The 18,137-nt window shown below is 44.4% G+C and overlaps 1 protein-coding gene across 1 annotated transcript in view; it reads left to right on the plus strand.

The window, feature by feature from the left end:
• iars2 (isoleucyl-tRNA synthetase 2, mitochondrial) overlaps positions 1-18,137 on the plus strand; it is a 120,179-nt gene that overhangs the window by 66,391 nt on the left and 35,651 nt on the right. Inside the window, exon 14 of the mRNA XM_072509489.1 lies at positions 3,237-3,330. Coding sequence (XP_072365590.1) covers positions 3,237-3,330 — 94 coding nt within the window. The remainder of the gene's footprint in view (positions 1-3,236; positions 3,331-18,137) is intronic.

Below are 18,137 nucleotides of genomic sequence, written 5' to 3' on the forward strand. Positions count from 1 at the left end.
TGCACTATGTTTATATTTGTATGTACACTGTTTCTTCTGTTATTGTTACAAAATCACAAAGACCTCAATAAAATGTTTATGTATAAAAAAAAAAGAAGGGGGAAAGTGGAGTACAAGAATGAGTTTGCTGGGAACATAAATACTGACTGTAAAAGCTTCTATAGATATGTGAAGAGAAAAAAATTGGTTAAGACAAATGTAGATCCCTTACATTCAGAAACAGGAGGACACAAATAACGTACCAGAAATGTTGGGAAACACCTGGTTTAATGAGAGTGAAGGAAATCCGTATTAGTAGGGAAATGGTGTTTGGAAAATTGATGGGATTGACGGCCGATAAATATCCAGGACCTGATTATCTACATCCCAGATTACTTGAGGAGTGGCCCTAGAAATAGTGGCTCCATTGGTGGTCATCTTCCAATACCTAGAGACCCTGGCCTTGTAACAGTTCCTACAGATCGGTGATAGCTAATATAATTCCCCCCCCCCCCCCCCCTCCTCCTATTTAAAAGGGAGGAAGAGAGAAAACTGAGAAATATAGACCAGGCAACCTGATATCAATAGTGGGGAAAATGCTAGAATCTATTATAAAAGCAGAGCACTTGGAAAATAGTGACAGGATCAGACAGAGTCAGCATGGATTTACGAAAGGGAAATCTTGCTTGAAAAATCTACTGGAAATCTTTGAGGGTAGGATTGATGAGGGGCAGCCAATGGATGTGGTTTATTTGGACTTTCAGAAGGCTTTTGACAAAATGCCACATAAGAGATTAATGTGTGAAATTTAAAGGATATGGAATGGGGGTAATGTATTGAGATGGATAGAAAACTGATTGGCAGACAGGAAGCAAAGAGTAGGAATAAACGGGTCTTTGTATATTGTATGCTAATGATTTAGACGAGGGAACCAAATGTAACATCCACACATTTGCAGATGGCACAAAGCTGGGTGGGAGGGTGAGCTGTGAGAAGGATGTAGAGATGCTTTAGTGTGATTTGGACAAGCTGAGTGAGTGGACAATTGCATGGCAGATGCAATATACTGTGGCTAAATATGAGATTATCCACTTTAATAGCCAAAACAGGAAGGCAGATTATTATCTGACTGGCTATAAATTGAGATGGAAGAATGTGCAACGTGGCCTGGGTGTCCGCGTAAACCAGTCGCTGAGGATAAGTATGCAGATGCAGCAGGTGGTTAATAAGGCAAATGGTATGTTGGCCTTCTTAGCGAAAGGATTCGAGTACCGGATCATAGCTGTATTATTGCAAATATACAGGACCATGGTGAGACAACACCTGGAACATTGTGTGCAGTTTTGGTTTCCTATCTGAAGGGAGAAGGTGAGAATGTGCAAACGCCACATGGGCCGGGATCGAACCCGGGTCCTCAGCGCCATGAGGCAGCAGTGCTGCCCAGTAATTTATATAAATGATTTGGAGGAAATGTAGCTGGTTTGATTAGTAAGTTTGCGGACGACACAAAGATTCGTGGAATTGCGGATAATGATGAGGACTGTCAGGATACAGCAGGATATAGATTTGGAGGATGGAGACTTGGGCGGAGAGATGGCAGATGGCGTTTAATCCAGACATGAGTGAGATAGTGGAAGATCTAATACAGATGGGAAATATACAGTAAATGGCACAACCCTTAAGTGTATTGATAGACAGACGGATCTCCGTGTAGAGGTATCTAAAAAGTGAAAATGCTGGAAAATCTCAGCAGGTCTGGCAGCATTTGACCGAGACCTTGGCTGGGTCTCGAACACTGAGCTTCTGGTTCAGAGATAGCCACGCTACCCAATGCGTCAAAGGACCTCCGAAATATGGACATGGGAAATTATTATAAAATTACATTATACTACAAATTACTGTGCACAATTCTAGCACTGTGTTACCATCAGAATGTGAACATACTGGAGAATGTACAAAATAATTTATGATCAAGTTGCCCTGAATTAAGGATATGAGCTATGAGGCTGAGAGGAGATTTAATTGAGGTGTATAAAATTGAGGGTCCTGGACAGAGTGGCTAGAAAGGACCTATTTCTGTTAGCAAAGAGGGAAAAAATTAGAGGGGAGTTAGGAATTGAGTGGTGGAAGTGTGGAACTAATTCCTGAAAGGAGGCAGAAAAAATTCTATTCAACAATATTTGGATGTACACTTGAGATATGATGAACAAGAAGATTGTGGTTAAAATTATGGACCGGGGCTGAACAGCTGGCTTGTAATGCAGAACAAGGCCAGCAGTGTGGGTTCAATTCCCGTACCGGCCTCCCCGAACAGGCGCCGGAATGTGGCGACTAGGAGCTTTTCACAGTAACTTCATTGAAGCCTACTTCTGACAATAAGCAATTATTATTATTATTATTAATAAAAGCTAGACTGTGGGATTAGGCTGAATAGTTCTTACTTGGCTGGCATGGACATGATGGGCCCCACCTGTTCCTTCAATCATTCAAAGTTTCTATGTGTTTTTAAATTTGATGACAAAGTAAAGTTTTGCAGGCAGGCAGTGAACAGGTGTGAGATTTTTCAATATACGTATGTGCTTTTAAAACATGCCAGATCTGAACGCAAATTTAGAACTCACTTTTCTTTTGTATCACTCTATCCTCTGGAAACACTGCCCTAATTCTTGAAGATAGACTTCACCAATCCTAAACCAGCTTTGCCTCATGCATTTCATCAATTTTAGTTTTGTTGTTTCTGCTGTTATTGCTTGACATGTTTAGGTAAGCCTTTACTTTGTCAGAGTTGATGACTACAGGGAAATTTCTACTCAACTTAGCTGAGCAGTTCCATAAAATTAATCTATATGTTTGGGCGTGGATTTTTGAAAAACTCCCATCAGTTTTGAACATTTTCCACAAAATGTAAATCTGAAGCTATCTTTAAAGTCTATTGTACTATATGTTACTCTGCTCCTTGCTTTGTCAATGTAACCACAACACTTGTTACACCCCAGTAACCTCTTACCAATTATTGGCATTACTGAAATGGTGGGTTTTAGTTGAGGCTAAAGATAACTTTTTTTTTCTCAATGAGTAAATTTTAGCAGCAATTACATCCCCATCGATACTATACAAATCAAAAATGGTTCTTGTATTTACAGGTGCAAGACACATTGGTAAGTCAACTGTACTGTATTTAATAAATTCTAGAGTGTATAAATGTTGAACTTTTTATAGGCAAAATTTAATTACACTTATGTTTTCTATTTCTGCAGAGTGGAGGCTCTGATGTGTCTAATTATGTCAAGGGAGAGGATATCTTGGATATTTGGTTTGATAGTGGCATCTCATGGTCATATGTGTTGGAAGGTGAGAAGTTAAATATTTACAATGGTTATATATTTCATTGGAATCGTTCATTGCCATGCATAGCATTATTGACTTCAAGCTCAATTTAGTTGGAAAGTACGCTGAAAATACATTGGGCTGTACCTTCCGGTGGAGTGGCACTTGAGTTGGATTGCCACTCTGCTCGTAGTTACTTATCTGGAAATTCAGCCGTTCCTATCTCGCCAGGCCTTCCAATTCAGGCCCAAAGAGAGCTGTGCACCACAGTAGGATCCCACAGCCTTCTGTCCAGGACTGCAGCGTCGGAGATAAGAAAGACAGGCCCCCTATTGTGCGGCACTAGCTGCTGTAAAGCAGATACATTTAAAACTGGAGTCACTGAGAAGCCAGGGAGAAGGTAAATGGGAAGGGTTGGATGGACAGTGGAGTGAGGGTGAGCGGTATGTGGGGAGGGCAGTCATAAAGGGCTGCGGTATTAGATTTGGGGGGAGGGGTCGTGGAAAGCTGGGGTCGAACAGTTGGGGGATGGATGCATAGTTGGGGAGTGGAGATCACAGCGGGGTTAAGGGCATGTGGAAAGGTGGTTGGGTTTTAGTCGGAGTCAAGTGGACTGCCCTGTGGGCAGCTGCAGGTGGACCGTTGTGAGGTGGAGAGGGCAGTCAGGCGATGGGATTGTAATTGTGGGGGCGGGAGGGCAGTTCTCAGTCAGAACCATTCACAGTTTGCAATTTAAATTGTATTATCAAACGGTTCCCAATGCAGGGCAATTGCCATCAGAAGTTTGAGCCTTCCCGGACAATTGCCATGAAATCCCCACCTGGAAACATCCAGGGGGTGTTATGGGCCAATAAATATGCTATAAACTGAAAGTCAACGACCAAGTCAGAGGGCAGTTTTTATGGATTCAACAGTCGCTTTATTTTCATCCCCAACAATGAGTACCCAACAACTTGCAAAAATGTATTTTGTTGGCTGTTGCCTCAAGAATACTTATCAAGCCCACTGTATTTTTGATATGCTAATGGTAGAAACAATTTAATAATTTATGAACTGAGCCATGAGTCAGGTCAAAATTCATAAATATACTTTGTCAATGAATGATAAACCTGTACCAATTAATAAAAACGTGGATGCACACTAGCCTGTCTTTGTGAGATAAATCCAGAATTCTTAAACAATCTTTGATCAAAGATTTATTTTCTATGTATACATTTACTTTCATAATGACAAAAAAGGAGTAGCCTGGTACCATGACCTTGAAACATCCTTCCCTTACACTATGGCTAAATCCAGCTTATCATTGGAATGAATTGTGAAAGTCAATCAACTGAAGACCCAAGTCTCTTGCCCAGGGTGTGGCCCACTTAGCTGTTGATTGCTTTTCAGGAAAAGTAGAAATGTCCAAATGCAATCAAAATATATTGCTTGTTAGAAATATGAGGTTTGTAGTCTGCAACATGATCATTGAGCCACTGTCCCATTTCTTGTTGCTGTTTGTATCCTTTTTTAAAAATTGGCGATTCTCTATATTTGTTATTCACCACTCTTACTATCCAAAACTTTATTTCAATTTTAGATTTTTCCATTCACATTTTACAGAAGATAAATTTTACCCAGTCATTCCAACTGAATATATTCTGAAAAATAGTTACTATGCAAATTTCTCATCCACTTCTGAGTATAAGCTGTGAAATAAAAGAAACCTCTAATCCTTTAGGACAAATTACCCCTTAAATCAAACTCCAATAACTCGTTACCTACCTCCCCACCTTTGTCCTCACCCCATCCTTCCACAAACTGGACAGTGCAAGTTCTGAACCCAATCTTAATCAGGACAAAGCACTTCCTTCCCCCCCCCCCCCAACCAGGTAAGAAGGGACATACAAATTAGCCCTAACCAATGGGAGTTATGAGTATGAGAACCGGCAAGACAACCACAGTGCGGGCAACCTGGGAAGGAGGACAGGTTCCCTCCCCCTGGGGCCCCCACCAGGTCAACCTCACACCAGAGCCAAACCCCCCCCAAAAAAAATCCCTGATGGGAGAGACTAAAGCCACTGGGATGTGCTGGGTGCTCAGGCATGCATCCAGCCAGATCATGGAACTACCGTCCCATAAAGGGATATTCAGAGTCACCCTTGTCCTCAGAAAAGTTCCAACAAGAACAAAAATAGTCAGAGAGAGGCCTGTATCAGGAGAAAAGACCGACTAGACCTTAAGGAAGAGACAAATATCGCCCAGTCCTCATCAGGATAATAAACAGGCTGCCTAATCCTGAAAGGATAAAAGCACAGATATGCTGTATTGGAGTTGAAAGAAAACCGACCAAAACTGGTTAACTCAAACTGGGGGGACCTTCCTTGATCATAGCAAGTACAAACCAACCCTCCAACCCTCACACCGCTCCGACTTTGCTCATCTTCCTTCCAGGCAAGACAGTAGGAGGAGCGTCCCCCTCCCTCAAGGATTGTCAGACCATATAAGACCCAAATACATTTAGGCACCAATCCCGTATTCAACATTCGGCTTAACATGATATGAACTTGTTAAATCCAGATAATCAACGGTACAGGCCATCACATCCACATTATTCATTTCCCTGTAAATGGAAAAAATTGACAGCATCAAGCAGACAACAACAGGTAGCAAAGTCCAGTATAATAACCGTGATGAAAAAATGCAAGGCAGATCTCAGGATAAAGACTCCACCACTGGCGCACGAATGTGCCCCAAATCGAGGATAAATCAGGATCAATGAGCATTCATTTTTTTCCCAATATTTTTATTCTCCATTTTCACATTCTTCAGAATTTACACCCCACCATCAAACAGTAACCGGTAACAAATACAATGTCAATCCCCTTTATTAACAACAGCGATCCCATCCTCCCACCACCACCCCAAATAACGGCCCACCTGACAATATAAGCATCAAATAAAACTAAACCTCCCAAGGTGGGAAAAAGTCAAAGGAATCAGGAATTGCCTGTGGTCGCCATTGACATATATAGTCCGCCCCCCCCCCCCCCCCCCACGCCTTCCAATCCCCGAAAAAGTACCGTGAATGACACCCATGAATTGTAGATACCCCACCCCCAGCCCCCCCTCAGACTCCTCCCATCCACTTCTTCTTATAAACTCCTCCCCCAAACCTCTGTTCCTTCCCCCAACTTTCCACCCTGGCTAGACTCACCGAAACCTGTTCTACCAGATTCCAATGGCCGCAGCCCCCTCCCCCCCACCTCACTCACGTTCACTGGCCGGCTTAAACCAGCCAGGGTGGAGGCCCCCGCCCGGGTCTCATTCCCCCTTGCCCGGTCCCAGGAAAACCAAGAAATCCCCTTTAGCACACAACCCCAGCATACACACCCAAGTCCCAAAGAACCATCATTGCAAATGAAAGTCCCAACTCTTCCCTTGTCCAAATAGACAGTGTTGACTCATTTAGTACATACACCAACACGCAGAGAAAAAATAAAGTTACATGAGGCTACATCCGTACACGACCCGCTCTCAGTCCCATTTCTCAATTATGCCACAGTCCTTCTGCTTTCGCAAACTCCTCCGTCGCTTCCGCCGTCCCAAAATAAAAGTCCTTGGATTTGTAGGTCACCCTCAACTTATCTGGATATACTATGCCGCACTGCACCTTATTGATGTACAGTGCCTTCTTCACCCGGCTGAAGGCAGCCTGCCTCCTCGCCAGCTCTACCGTAAAGTCCTGGTATATACGTATACCAGCTCCAGCCCACTGCACCTCCCGCTTCTGCCTTGCCCAGCACAGGACCTTCTCCTTCACGCTATACCTACGGAAACATACAGTTACTACTCTTGGCGGCTCACTCGCCTTTGGTATAGGCTTCCACGACCGATGAGCCCGATCCAGTTAACATCGAGAGGGATCGTCCCCCTCCCCCAATAGCTTCACCAACATCGTGGCAAAATACTCCGTCGGCCTTGGGCCTTCCACCCCTTCAGGCAGACCCACGATCCTCGGATTCTGCCGCTTGGATCTGTTTTCCAGGTCTTCCATTTTGGCTCGCAGACCCTTGTTGGTCTCGATCACCTCCCGCAGCTCCTTCCCCATCGAGATGAGTTGATCACTGTGCTGCCAAAGTGCCTCTACCACTTCCTTCAGTGTCTCACTCTGCTCCCGAACCTCCGCTGCTGCGCTTGATACCGCCGCCCTCACCGGGGCAATCGCCTCCCCCACCAGCACTTTCAATACTGCCCCCAACTCCTTCTTCATCGCTTCCATGTGCTTTGTGAACTGTTTTTCAAGTTCCACAGCCATCACCTTGGTCATTTCTTCTGCTGTGAGCAATGCGGCCTCCCCTGGTGCCCCAGCCTCATCTTTCCTTACAGTTGCTGCGCTGACGTTTCCACTCATCGGCGGAGTTTCATTAACCCCCTTTTTCACAGCCATTTTTTCCCCGAACTTGGACATTTCTCCTCTTACAGCTTTTTCAGCCTCCGTTGCCCCCGGGACTGGGTGTTAAAACCCAGAAATTTCTATTCCCGAGCAGGAGCCCTCCAGTGTGCAGCTGCCTCCCGCCCGCCATCACTGGAAGTCCCTCAATGAGCATTCATCAGGATCTCTCAAAGGTTTTGATGGTCAAAGCACGAGACACCACGTCTCACCAGAACCCAGGCAGTCAATACCCTAGGCTCCCGCAGGGGAGGGGGCTGACTCAAATCGACTCTGCCACCTCCAACCCCTCATGACCGACATCCGGAACGGGCCAACATAGGACCAGTGGTTGGAAGGCCACACCAACCCCAGGGCTAGAAGACGGTTACATTTGCTCCATCAAATTTAATTTGGCCAGTTTCCAGATTGAGATTCCCGAAACATGGCACCCAATTTTCGAACTGAACTGGGAACTTATCCAATGCCTCGCCTCGGAAACCGGACTCAACACTCAGCAGCACTCCTCTCCTGTTCCCCTTCTCGTCATAGATTATCATAGAATTTACAGTGCAGAAGAAGGCCATTCGCCCTATCGAGTCTGCACCGGCTCTTAGAAAGAGCACCCTACCCAAGGTCAACACCTCCACCCTATCCCCATAACACAGTAACCCCAACACTAAGGGCAATTTTGGACACTAAGGGCAATTTATCATGGCCAATCCACCTAACTTGCACATCTTTGGACTGTGGGAGGAAACCAGAGCACCCGGAGGAAACCCACGCACACAGGGGGAGAACGTGCAGACTCCGCACAGACAGTGACCCAAGCCAGAATCGAACCTGGGACCCTGGAGCTGTGAAGCAATTGTGCTATCCACAATGCTATCGTGCTGCCCTCGACTCCAGAGGATGGGCGACATGCCATGCAGCAGGAATTCAACCGTATAGAGGCAGGCTTCCACTAGGGACAATGTTCTCTCCATTGCAAAAACCTGCTCATGTGCCCCCATTGCTTCCTTAAAAGCACCCCAAAACGTTTGGAATTGGGCCTTGACAACCTGTACCTCAACCAGAACAGCATCTTTCGTTGGCTGCCTCCATTTGTTGATGCACACTGTACCATCAGGGCAAAAGCCCGCTGCAAAGCTACTGCACCACTAAAGACAGGGCCCCACCCCAGCTCTTTCCAGCCGCCACAAACAAACAAGGGTTTAAACCTTCAAACTCGGCTCTGTCATGCAGAACCACCGACCAATAATTCTCGGAACGTAGTATAAACTATGTAAACTACGAAAAGGCAAAAAAGAAATGTGCACAAGGATGAAAAGACAATTAAAAGATGATAGCCATGAATTAAAAGATGAGCAGAGCTGGAGCTTGCAAAAACACAGCTGCTCCCACGCTCACATCACGTAAACCCCCCCAAATTGTTAAATGAATGTTGACTACAAAAACTTGCCACAGGATCCAAGGCAGTCTACCCAAAAAGTGCTGTGACTAGGCTGTCCAAGCTGGACTTAGAATTGTGAAGCTGGGAGATGTCATCTGCAAGAAGATGACTCGCGCATTACCGTCCAAAATCCCAGGCCACATTCTATTTTTCCAAATAACGATTCTGCCTGTTCCAAAAACGCACCTTTGAATACCAGGTGCTAAGTTTGTATATGTCCCCAAAGGGCCGAATGGCCTCCTCTTGCTTCTATTTTCTATGCAAGGTAAGTAGAATTAGGGTAACATTGTTATGGACATAATTATCCTGTCATGTATCACCATAAGAGGTTTCTCATCACAGTGAGAAAGTCATCACCCATTCGAGAATATGTGTGACACAAACCCAATATACTGCTCATGTTGAAAATCTGAAATAAAAGCAGGGATCTGTGGAGAGACCAACAGAATTAACGTTTCAGTTTGATGACCTTTCATCAGAGGCCCTCCCAGCGATACTCTGGTCCCGACCGGTCGAATTCCCGATGGCGTGATTCTAACCACGCCTGGCCGGTCGGGACTCTCGCGCAGTGGCTGCTGACTCAATCTGCGGCTGTCCTGGTGGGGGGCCGGCGGATCATGCACTGGGGGGGGGGGGCTTATGGGCGGCCGGGGCAGCGATCGGCAGGTCATGTGGATTGGTGGGACCTTGTTTATTGGTCCCGGTCCACCAGCTGAGTTCGCTATCGCGTTCGGCGCGGCCACAGCCGTGCGCATGTGCAGACTCGGAACCGGAAGTGTGGGCGCCTGTATCCCCAGCCAAAGCTGCGTGCAGCTCCTCGGGTCCCTGCCAGCCCCCTGCAGGTAGGTGAATTGGTCTTTATTTTTCTTAGGAAAGTCTGGAGTGAAACACCAGTGTTTTTACGCTGGCGTGGGGACATAGTCCCATTTTTGGAGAATCCAGCCCCTTGGATTGGATGGATTTGTTTATTGTCACGTGTACCAAGGTACAGTGAAAAGTATTTTTCTGTGAGCAGATCATTAAGTACATGAAAAGAAATGGAAATAAAAGAAAATACATAATAGGGCAACACAAGGTTCACAATGTAACTACATAACACCGGCATGGGGTGAAGCATACAGGAGTGTAGTGTTAATGAGGTCAATCCATAAGAGGGTCGTTTAGGCGTCTGGTAACAGCGGGGAAGAAGCTGGTTTTGAGTCTGTTTGTGCGTGTTCTCAGACGTCTGTATCTCCTGCCCGATGGAAGAAGTTGGGAGAATGAGTAAGCCGGATGGGAGGGGTCTTTGATTATACTGCCCGCTTTCCCCAGGCAGCGGAAGTATAGATGGAGTCAATGGATGGGAGGCAGGTTTGTGTGATGGACTGGGCTGTGTTCACAACTCTCTGAAGTTTCTTGCGGTCTTGGGCTGAGCATTTTCCATACCAGGCTGTGATGCAGCCAGATAGGATGCTTTCTGTGGTGCATCTGTAATAGTTGGTAAGGGTTAATGTGGACGTGCCGAATTTCCTTACTCTCCTGAGGAAGTATAGGCGCTGTTGTGCTTTCTTGGTGGTAGCGTCGACGTGGGTGGACCAGGACAGATTTTTGGAGATGTGTACCCCTAGGAATTTGAAGCTGCTAACCATCTCCACCTCGGCCCCGTTGATGCTGACAGTGGTGTGTACAGTACTTTGCTTCCTGAAGTCAATGACAAGCTCTTTAGTTTTGCTGGCATTGAGGGAGAGATTGTTTTTTTTTAAACACATTTTATTCAAACTTGTATCAAAGTCGGTTACAGCAAATAAACACCCCGGGAAACATTCTTCCCAACAATCAACTACACAGTTTGTACAGATTTTTCTCCTTTCACCCTCCCCCCATCACCCAACCCCCTGCGACGAATAGCTCCTCAAACACGGTCACAAACATCCCCCACCTTTTCTCAAACATCCCCTGCTGAGCCCCTTAACTCATACTTTATCTTCTCTAACCGCAGGAAGTCATAGAGGTCCCCCAACCATTCTGCTACCCCCGGTAGCGATGCTGATCGCCACTCCAGCAAAATATGTCGCCGAGCAATCAGAGAGGCGAAGGCCACGACATCGGCCTTCCTCCTCTCCATGAGCTCCGGCTTCTTTGAAACCCCAAATATCGCCACCAAAGGGTCTGGGTCCACTCCCCCCTCCACTATCCTGGCTAAGACCACGAACACTCCTGCCCAGAATCTTCCCAATTTTTCACAACCACAAAACATGTGCGCATGATTCCCTGCCCCCGCCCACACCTCTCACACTCATCTGCTACCCCCTGAAAGAACCCACTCATTCTCGCCCGAGTCATATGCACCCTGTGCACCACCTTAAACTGTATCAGGCTCATCCTTGCACAAGAGGAGGTTTACCCTTCGCAGTGCCTCACTCCATACTCCCCAATTGATCTCCATTCCCAACTCCGCTTCCCATTTCTCCTTGATCTTCACCACCCGCTCGCCTCCCTGCTCCCCCAGCCACTTGAGGGATAGATTGTTGTCGTTGCACCACTCCGCTAGGTTCTCTATCTGCCTCCTGTATTCTGACTCGTCGTTATTCGAGATACGGCCCACTATGGTCGTATCGTCAGCAAACTTGTAGATGGAGTTGAAACCAGATTTTGCCACGTAGTCATGTGTGTACAGGGAGTAAATTACACAGCTTTGCTGGGCCCCGGTATTGAGAACTATTGTGGAGGAGGTGTTGTTTATTCTTACTGATTGTGGTCTGTGGGTTAGAAAGTCGAGGATCCAGTTGCTGAGTGGGGAGCCAAGTCCTAGGTTTTGGAGCTTTGATATGAGCTTGGCTGGGATTATGGTGTTGAAGGCGGAGCTGTAGTCAATAAATAGGAGTCTGATATAGGAGTCCTTGTTGTCGAGATACTCGAGGATGAGTGTAGGGCCAGGGAGATGGCGTCTGCTGTGGACGTTTGCGGCGGTATGCGAATTGCAGTGGGTCAAGCATTCTGGGAGTATGGAGGTGATGCGCTTCATGACCAATCTCTCGAAGTACTTTATTATGACTCAGGTCAGTGCCACCGGGCGGTAGTCATTGAGGCACATTACCTGGTTCTTCTTTGGCACCGGAATGATGGTGGTCTTCTTGAAGCAGGTGGGGACCTTGGAGCGGATTAGGGGCAGGTTAAAGATGTCCCCGAACAGGGCAGCATGGTGGCGCAGTGGTAGCCCTGCAGTCTCACGGTGCCCAGGTCCCAAGTTCGATCCCGGCTCTGGGTCACTGTCCGGGTGGAGTTTGAACATCCTCCCCGTGTTTCCGTGGGTTTCACCCCCACAACCCAAAGATGTGCAAGGTAGGTGGATTGAACACGCTAAATTGCCCCTTAATTGGAAAAAATGTTTTGGGTACTCTAAATTTATTTTTTAAAAAGATGTCTGCGAACACATCTGCCAGCTGGTCCGCGCAGGCTCTTGAGTGCACGACCAGTTATCCCATCCGGACCCGCCGCCTTCCGAGGGTTCACTTTCAGGAAAGCCGATCTGACTTCGGAAACTGTGATAGTGGGTATGGGTGTGTTATAGTGTGTTATTGTATTCATGTAACATCCCAGAATGCTTTGTGTATCATAAATTATTTTGGAAACGCATTTGGTGTGTAACAATTGTATTTGCAATTTTGTTCACAGCAAGGTCCCACAGACAGCAGGAGGGTGAATGACCAGGTCATCTGTTTTTGTTGATGGTGGTTGAGGAAGTAATGTTTGCCGAGAGTTGCCTTCTTTGTCTTTTTCAACAGTGCCATGAGATCATAAATATTTACCTAATCTACCAGTAAGGCAGACACAGCCTCAGTTGAACAACACATCTGAAGGATGGTATCTCATGACTGCATTGAAGTATCAACTGAGATTATTGGCCCAAGTCCTCAACCCACCTTCTGACAGAGGGAAACATTGGCATCAACTGAACAGCCATTCCCTATGATTACTGAAAGAAAATGCTGGAAAATCTCAGCGGGTCTGGCAGCATCTGTAGGGAGAGAAAAGAGCTAAAGTTTTGAGTCCGGATGACCCTTTGTCAAGGGTCACCTGGACTCAAAACGTTAGCTCTTTGTCAAGGGTGACCTGGACTCGAAACGTTAGCTCTTTTCTCTCCCTATAGATGCTGCCAGACCTGCTGAGATTTTCCAGCATTTTCTTTTTGGTTTCAGATTCCAGCATCCGCAGTAATTTGCTTTTACCCTGTGATTCCTTATAGCATTGCTACATCTTTGTTGCTATGTATGGTGCTTTGTTATATGGTACTCCTCTGCATTGTACCTACTAGCTCTATATCTGCAGGTTTCCCTTGTACCTTTAAGATTTATTTCTGCATGTTGAAGAAAAATCTTTTGACAAGTGATCCATTCATTTGTGCAAATATTTTAAAGAGGGTGACAACACCTGTTCATTCAGCTGTATTTCTTACACACTTATTTGCAGTAATTTGTTTCAGAGATAAAAATACTCTGACTCTGGAAGCTTCAAAAAGATGTTTTCCAATTTTATATATCTGATTCAGGAGTCACAAACTGGTTTCTGCTGGAGAGGAATGTTGTCCACTGAGGGAAACCGTCACTTCTGTAAATACTCCTCTCTAGCTAAAAAACATAGGTTGCAGTATGTGACGTGGTCAAATGCTTGCAAATTCCACCCCCGTCTCAAATAAAACCCGTCATTCTTGGCATTGGGGATGGTCTGGGGGGAGAATTTCTACTGCGTCATCTCCCACTGTAACTTTGGCAGAACTCCTGGAGAAGTGGCACCATTGGCTGTTTTTAGCTCTTTGCTATGTTTGTCCATGAGTTCTGGCAACATCATCTCGAGTAGATTGCGTGCATTTACTTCTAAGTGGTGCTATTTTAACTTGTCGGAGAGCAGACAGGTCTTATTGCATGTGGGCATGGACTATTTCACTTTCTGAGGAGTTTCAAATGGAGCTGAACACTAAAATCATCAATGCCCATTCCCACTTGTGACTTTATGTTGGATGGAAGGTCATTGATGATGCAGTCGAAGATGGTTAGGCCTGGGACACTACCCTGAGGAACTCCTGCTGTGAAACCCTGGGGCTGAAATGATTGGCCTCCAACAACCACAACTGTCTTTGGAATGTCTAGGAATGACTCCAACCAATGGATATTTTCCACCCTGATTCCCATTGACTTCAGTTTTGTCAGGGCTCAATGGTGCCATGCTCAGTCAAATGCCGCTTTAATGCTCTCACCTCACCTCTGGAATTCAGCTCTTTTGTCCATGTTTGTACTAAGGCTGTAATGAAGTCTGGAGCTGAGTGGTCCTGGCAGAACCTAAACAGAGCATCAGTGAGCTTGTTGCTGATTAAGTGCTGCTTGATAGTACTGTCGATGACATCTTAATCATTTTGAGAGATTGAGAGTAGACTAATGGTGCAGTAATTGGCAGAATTGAATTAGTCCTGCTTTTAGTGGACAGGATAAACCTGGAGATGGTTTTCCACATTGTTGGGTAGATGCCTGCATTGTCGCTGGACTAGAACAGAGTGGTTAAGGGCAGAACAAGTTCTGGTGCCAAAGTCAAGGCCTTGTAGCTTTTTCTGTATTTTGTGTGTTCACCATTTATCGAAATCGCAAGAAGTGAATCAAATTGTCTGCAGACTGGCATATGATGAGCAGGAGAGGGTGATGGATCATCTACTCAGCACTTCTGGCTGAAGATAGTTGCAAATGAGTCAGCCTTGTATTTTACACTGATATGCTGCATACCCCCATCATTGTGGAGCCTTCTTCTTTGGTTAGTTTAATTGTCCAACCCCATTCACAACTGGATGTGGCAAGGCTGCTGAGCTTTGATCTGATCAGTTGGTTGTGAGATGACGTAGTTCTGTCTATAACATGCTGCTACCACTATTTTAGCATGCATGTCATGCGTTGTAGCTTCATCAATTCAGCATCTCATTTCTAGGTATGACTGGTGCAGCTCCTTGCATGCTCTCCTTTACTCCTCATTGAACCAATGTTGCTCCCCTGGCTTGATGGTAATGGTAGAGGGACGGCCATGGTGGGCCTTGAGGTTACAGATTGTGATACAACCACTGCTGCTGATGGCCCACCCCATCTCATGGATGCTCAGTTTTAAGCTGCTAGATCTGTTCTTGTGTCTATCCTATTTAGCAAAACGCTTGATTAGAAAGTTCTCTTATACAGGGAAAGTAAATTAGTGTGCCTTTTGCCCCATGTTCTTTTCATTGTACCTGTCGTATTGATGAAGTGCTGGATTGTTGGCGGTATTATTTTCTGGATGAACCTATTAAATCAAAGGCTTATCAGCCTCCTTGGTGGACGTAATCCATTTTACTATTTGAAAAGCAGGAAGTTCTCCGTGTTCTAGCCAAAATTCTCCCTCATCCAAATCAAATTATTCAATCAATCGGACAATTGTGGAAACTTGCCATGTGCAAATTTGCTTCCTTGTTTCCCTGCAAAGCACTTTAAAATAAATCCATTAGTTATAAAGTGCATTGGAAAATCCTGAGGATAATTTTATTAAATAACCGTCTTCAAACTCGTCTTGATTTTGCAAGTGTCTTACACATGATTTACAAATAAACTATTAAAGAGACCTGCCATATTAGACGCAGCTCTACTCTAGCAGTAAATTGTATTTTATATTATATAAGATTCCTGTTGTACAAAACATTGTATTGCCCAGTTTACCAAGGCTCCTGGACATCTGTGAGAACAAGAACATTTCATTAGACAGAAACATGGCATCAATCTTTTTGGAAAAAAATTTTTTGGTTTTGATGTGGACTTTAACATAAATAGTTTAATGACTTGAAGATAAATTGATTTATATATGTTGGTAGAAAAGACTTAGTTGAGCATTAAGATGCAATAATCTCTTTCAACACTATCATATTTGATAATATTTAACAGATCAGGTTAGTTAACTTTTTTTTAGATGAGCGTATCTTAACTTTTTTATTTGTCAGTCAAAGAGCAAACATGAGGCAAAGGTTGATTTTATTACTCTACATCTTGCAATAAATTATGTTTTGTAGAATTTTTCTTGAGGAAATTGAACATTTTAACCTTTTAAAATTCACGTCAAAAGTTTGGCTTTTCAACAGTCTTTGACCCACAATTTTTTGATATCCATAATCAACTCCTCTTAGCAGAAGAAAACTCCATACTTCACCACCATTGCTTGTAGGTGTTTGCAAGCTAGCCCATGAAAGCTCTGGCCTTAAATGATATCTCCTAGCCCATGACTCCCCAACCAGGGAGAGACTTATTATTCACTCTATTAGTTCCCCTTAATATCTTGTAAATATCAATAGAATCACTTAATCACCATCTAAATTCCAGGAACTACAACCCTAGTTTGTCTAATGTTGTCTGATAATTTAATTTTTTGACATTTTAATAAATCTACACTGCACTCTCTTCAGGCCAGTATATTCTTCCTCAGATAAGATGTGCAGAACAGAACACAGTATTCCAGATGCCATCCACCCAGGGCATTTTGAGGACTATAAGAAAATTACATATGAAATAGAATTAATCCAGTGATTAGATTTCTTGAACCAACAATAAATTTTGAAAAATTGCTTTTGAAGCCATTTCCGTTCAGAAATCGACTGACTTGGGGGGGAAAAAAACTTTAATTACTGATATAATTCTAAAGGTTAGAGCTATAATATTTTATTAGTTTTTATTTTATAGTTTGCTTACTCATTAAAGTAAATATATCCTTATCAAGCTATCTTTCATAGTGGCATTTTCAGAAAGGTGAAGTGTATCGTAATTATATGGCACCCTAAACCTTTGGGACTTTGGAAGAGATTTTTATCTCATTGTTGGGAAGCACTGTGGCCCATCAGGCCACACTCTACTCTTCACCAACAGTCCTTATTAGTTGCCTTTACATGGCAGAAACCTATTTTAAAGTATTTCATTTGGAGTTAGTGTATGTGAACTGAAAAGTGATCCGACATTTTGAGATGTAAGTTACACAAATATACACTGGACTCCAGATTATTTTTTCATGTTCACTGATCAGTGTTCAGTTCTGAGCACCACAGGTCTTGCATTTGACAAAAAACACTGGTACAATCTCAAAAATTGTTCATCCAAAATGTAATTACAGTCATAAGAACAGTTCTGATTTTATGAGTTATCCAGATTGCTTGCCTTAATCATTGGTTTCCTTCCTCCTCCTATTTAATATGTTTTTCTATTCTGATTGCTTTGTTTAATATTAACCAGACCACAAATTTTGAACAAAAATAGAAGATCCTCGCCAAGACCTTGTGGGAGTTTCTGCTCTTGAAATGTCCAAATGCCTCTTGCCAGTATGACTCCACTTCTAGCTCCGAGGTTTGCGGAGGCCTCCAGCCTCAGCCAGTGTAATGAACTCCTTGTCGATTTTGTATCATCCTTAAACTACATCTCTGCTACATATATTCTGTCTTGAATAAAGCCCCACTCACTAATTTAAATTCCCCCCTGTCCTTGTTTTTTTTTTTTTACATTTTAAGGCATTTATGGTTTTCTAACAAAAGATACAAATACAAATGGAAACATAGTTCAGTGCATAACACGTTCCCCCCCCCCCCATCTCCCATTGTTCCCGCCTAATCTAAACAAAAAATGGCCTCACCACCCCCGCCTTATTGAATCTGTTGACAGGTTAGTTGTCTCCAAAGAAGTCGATAAACAGCTGCCACCTCTGAACGAACCCTAATGTTGATCCGCTCAGGGCAAACTTAATTTTCTCAAGTCTGAGAAACCCAAGCCATGTCGCTAACCCATACCCCTGATTTTGGGGCTTTGAGTCCCTTCATGCTAGTGATATCCGTCTCCGGGCTACCAAGGAGGCAAAGGCCAAAACGTCCGCCTCTCTCGCCCCCTGGACTCCCGGGTCTTCCGACACTCCAAAAGTCACCACCTCTGGACTCGGCGCCACCCTCTTTTTTTA

This window comes from Scyliorhinus torazame, chromosome 1 (genome assembly GCF_047496885.1).
Source record: "Scyliorhinus torazame isolate Kashiwa2021f chromosome 1, sScyTor2.1, whole genome shotgun sequence".
NCBI classification, from domain to species: Eukaryota; Metazoa; Chordata; class Chondrichthyes; order Carcharhiniformes; family Scyliorhinidae; genus Scyliorhinus; species Scyliorhinus torazame.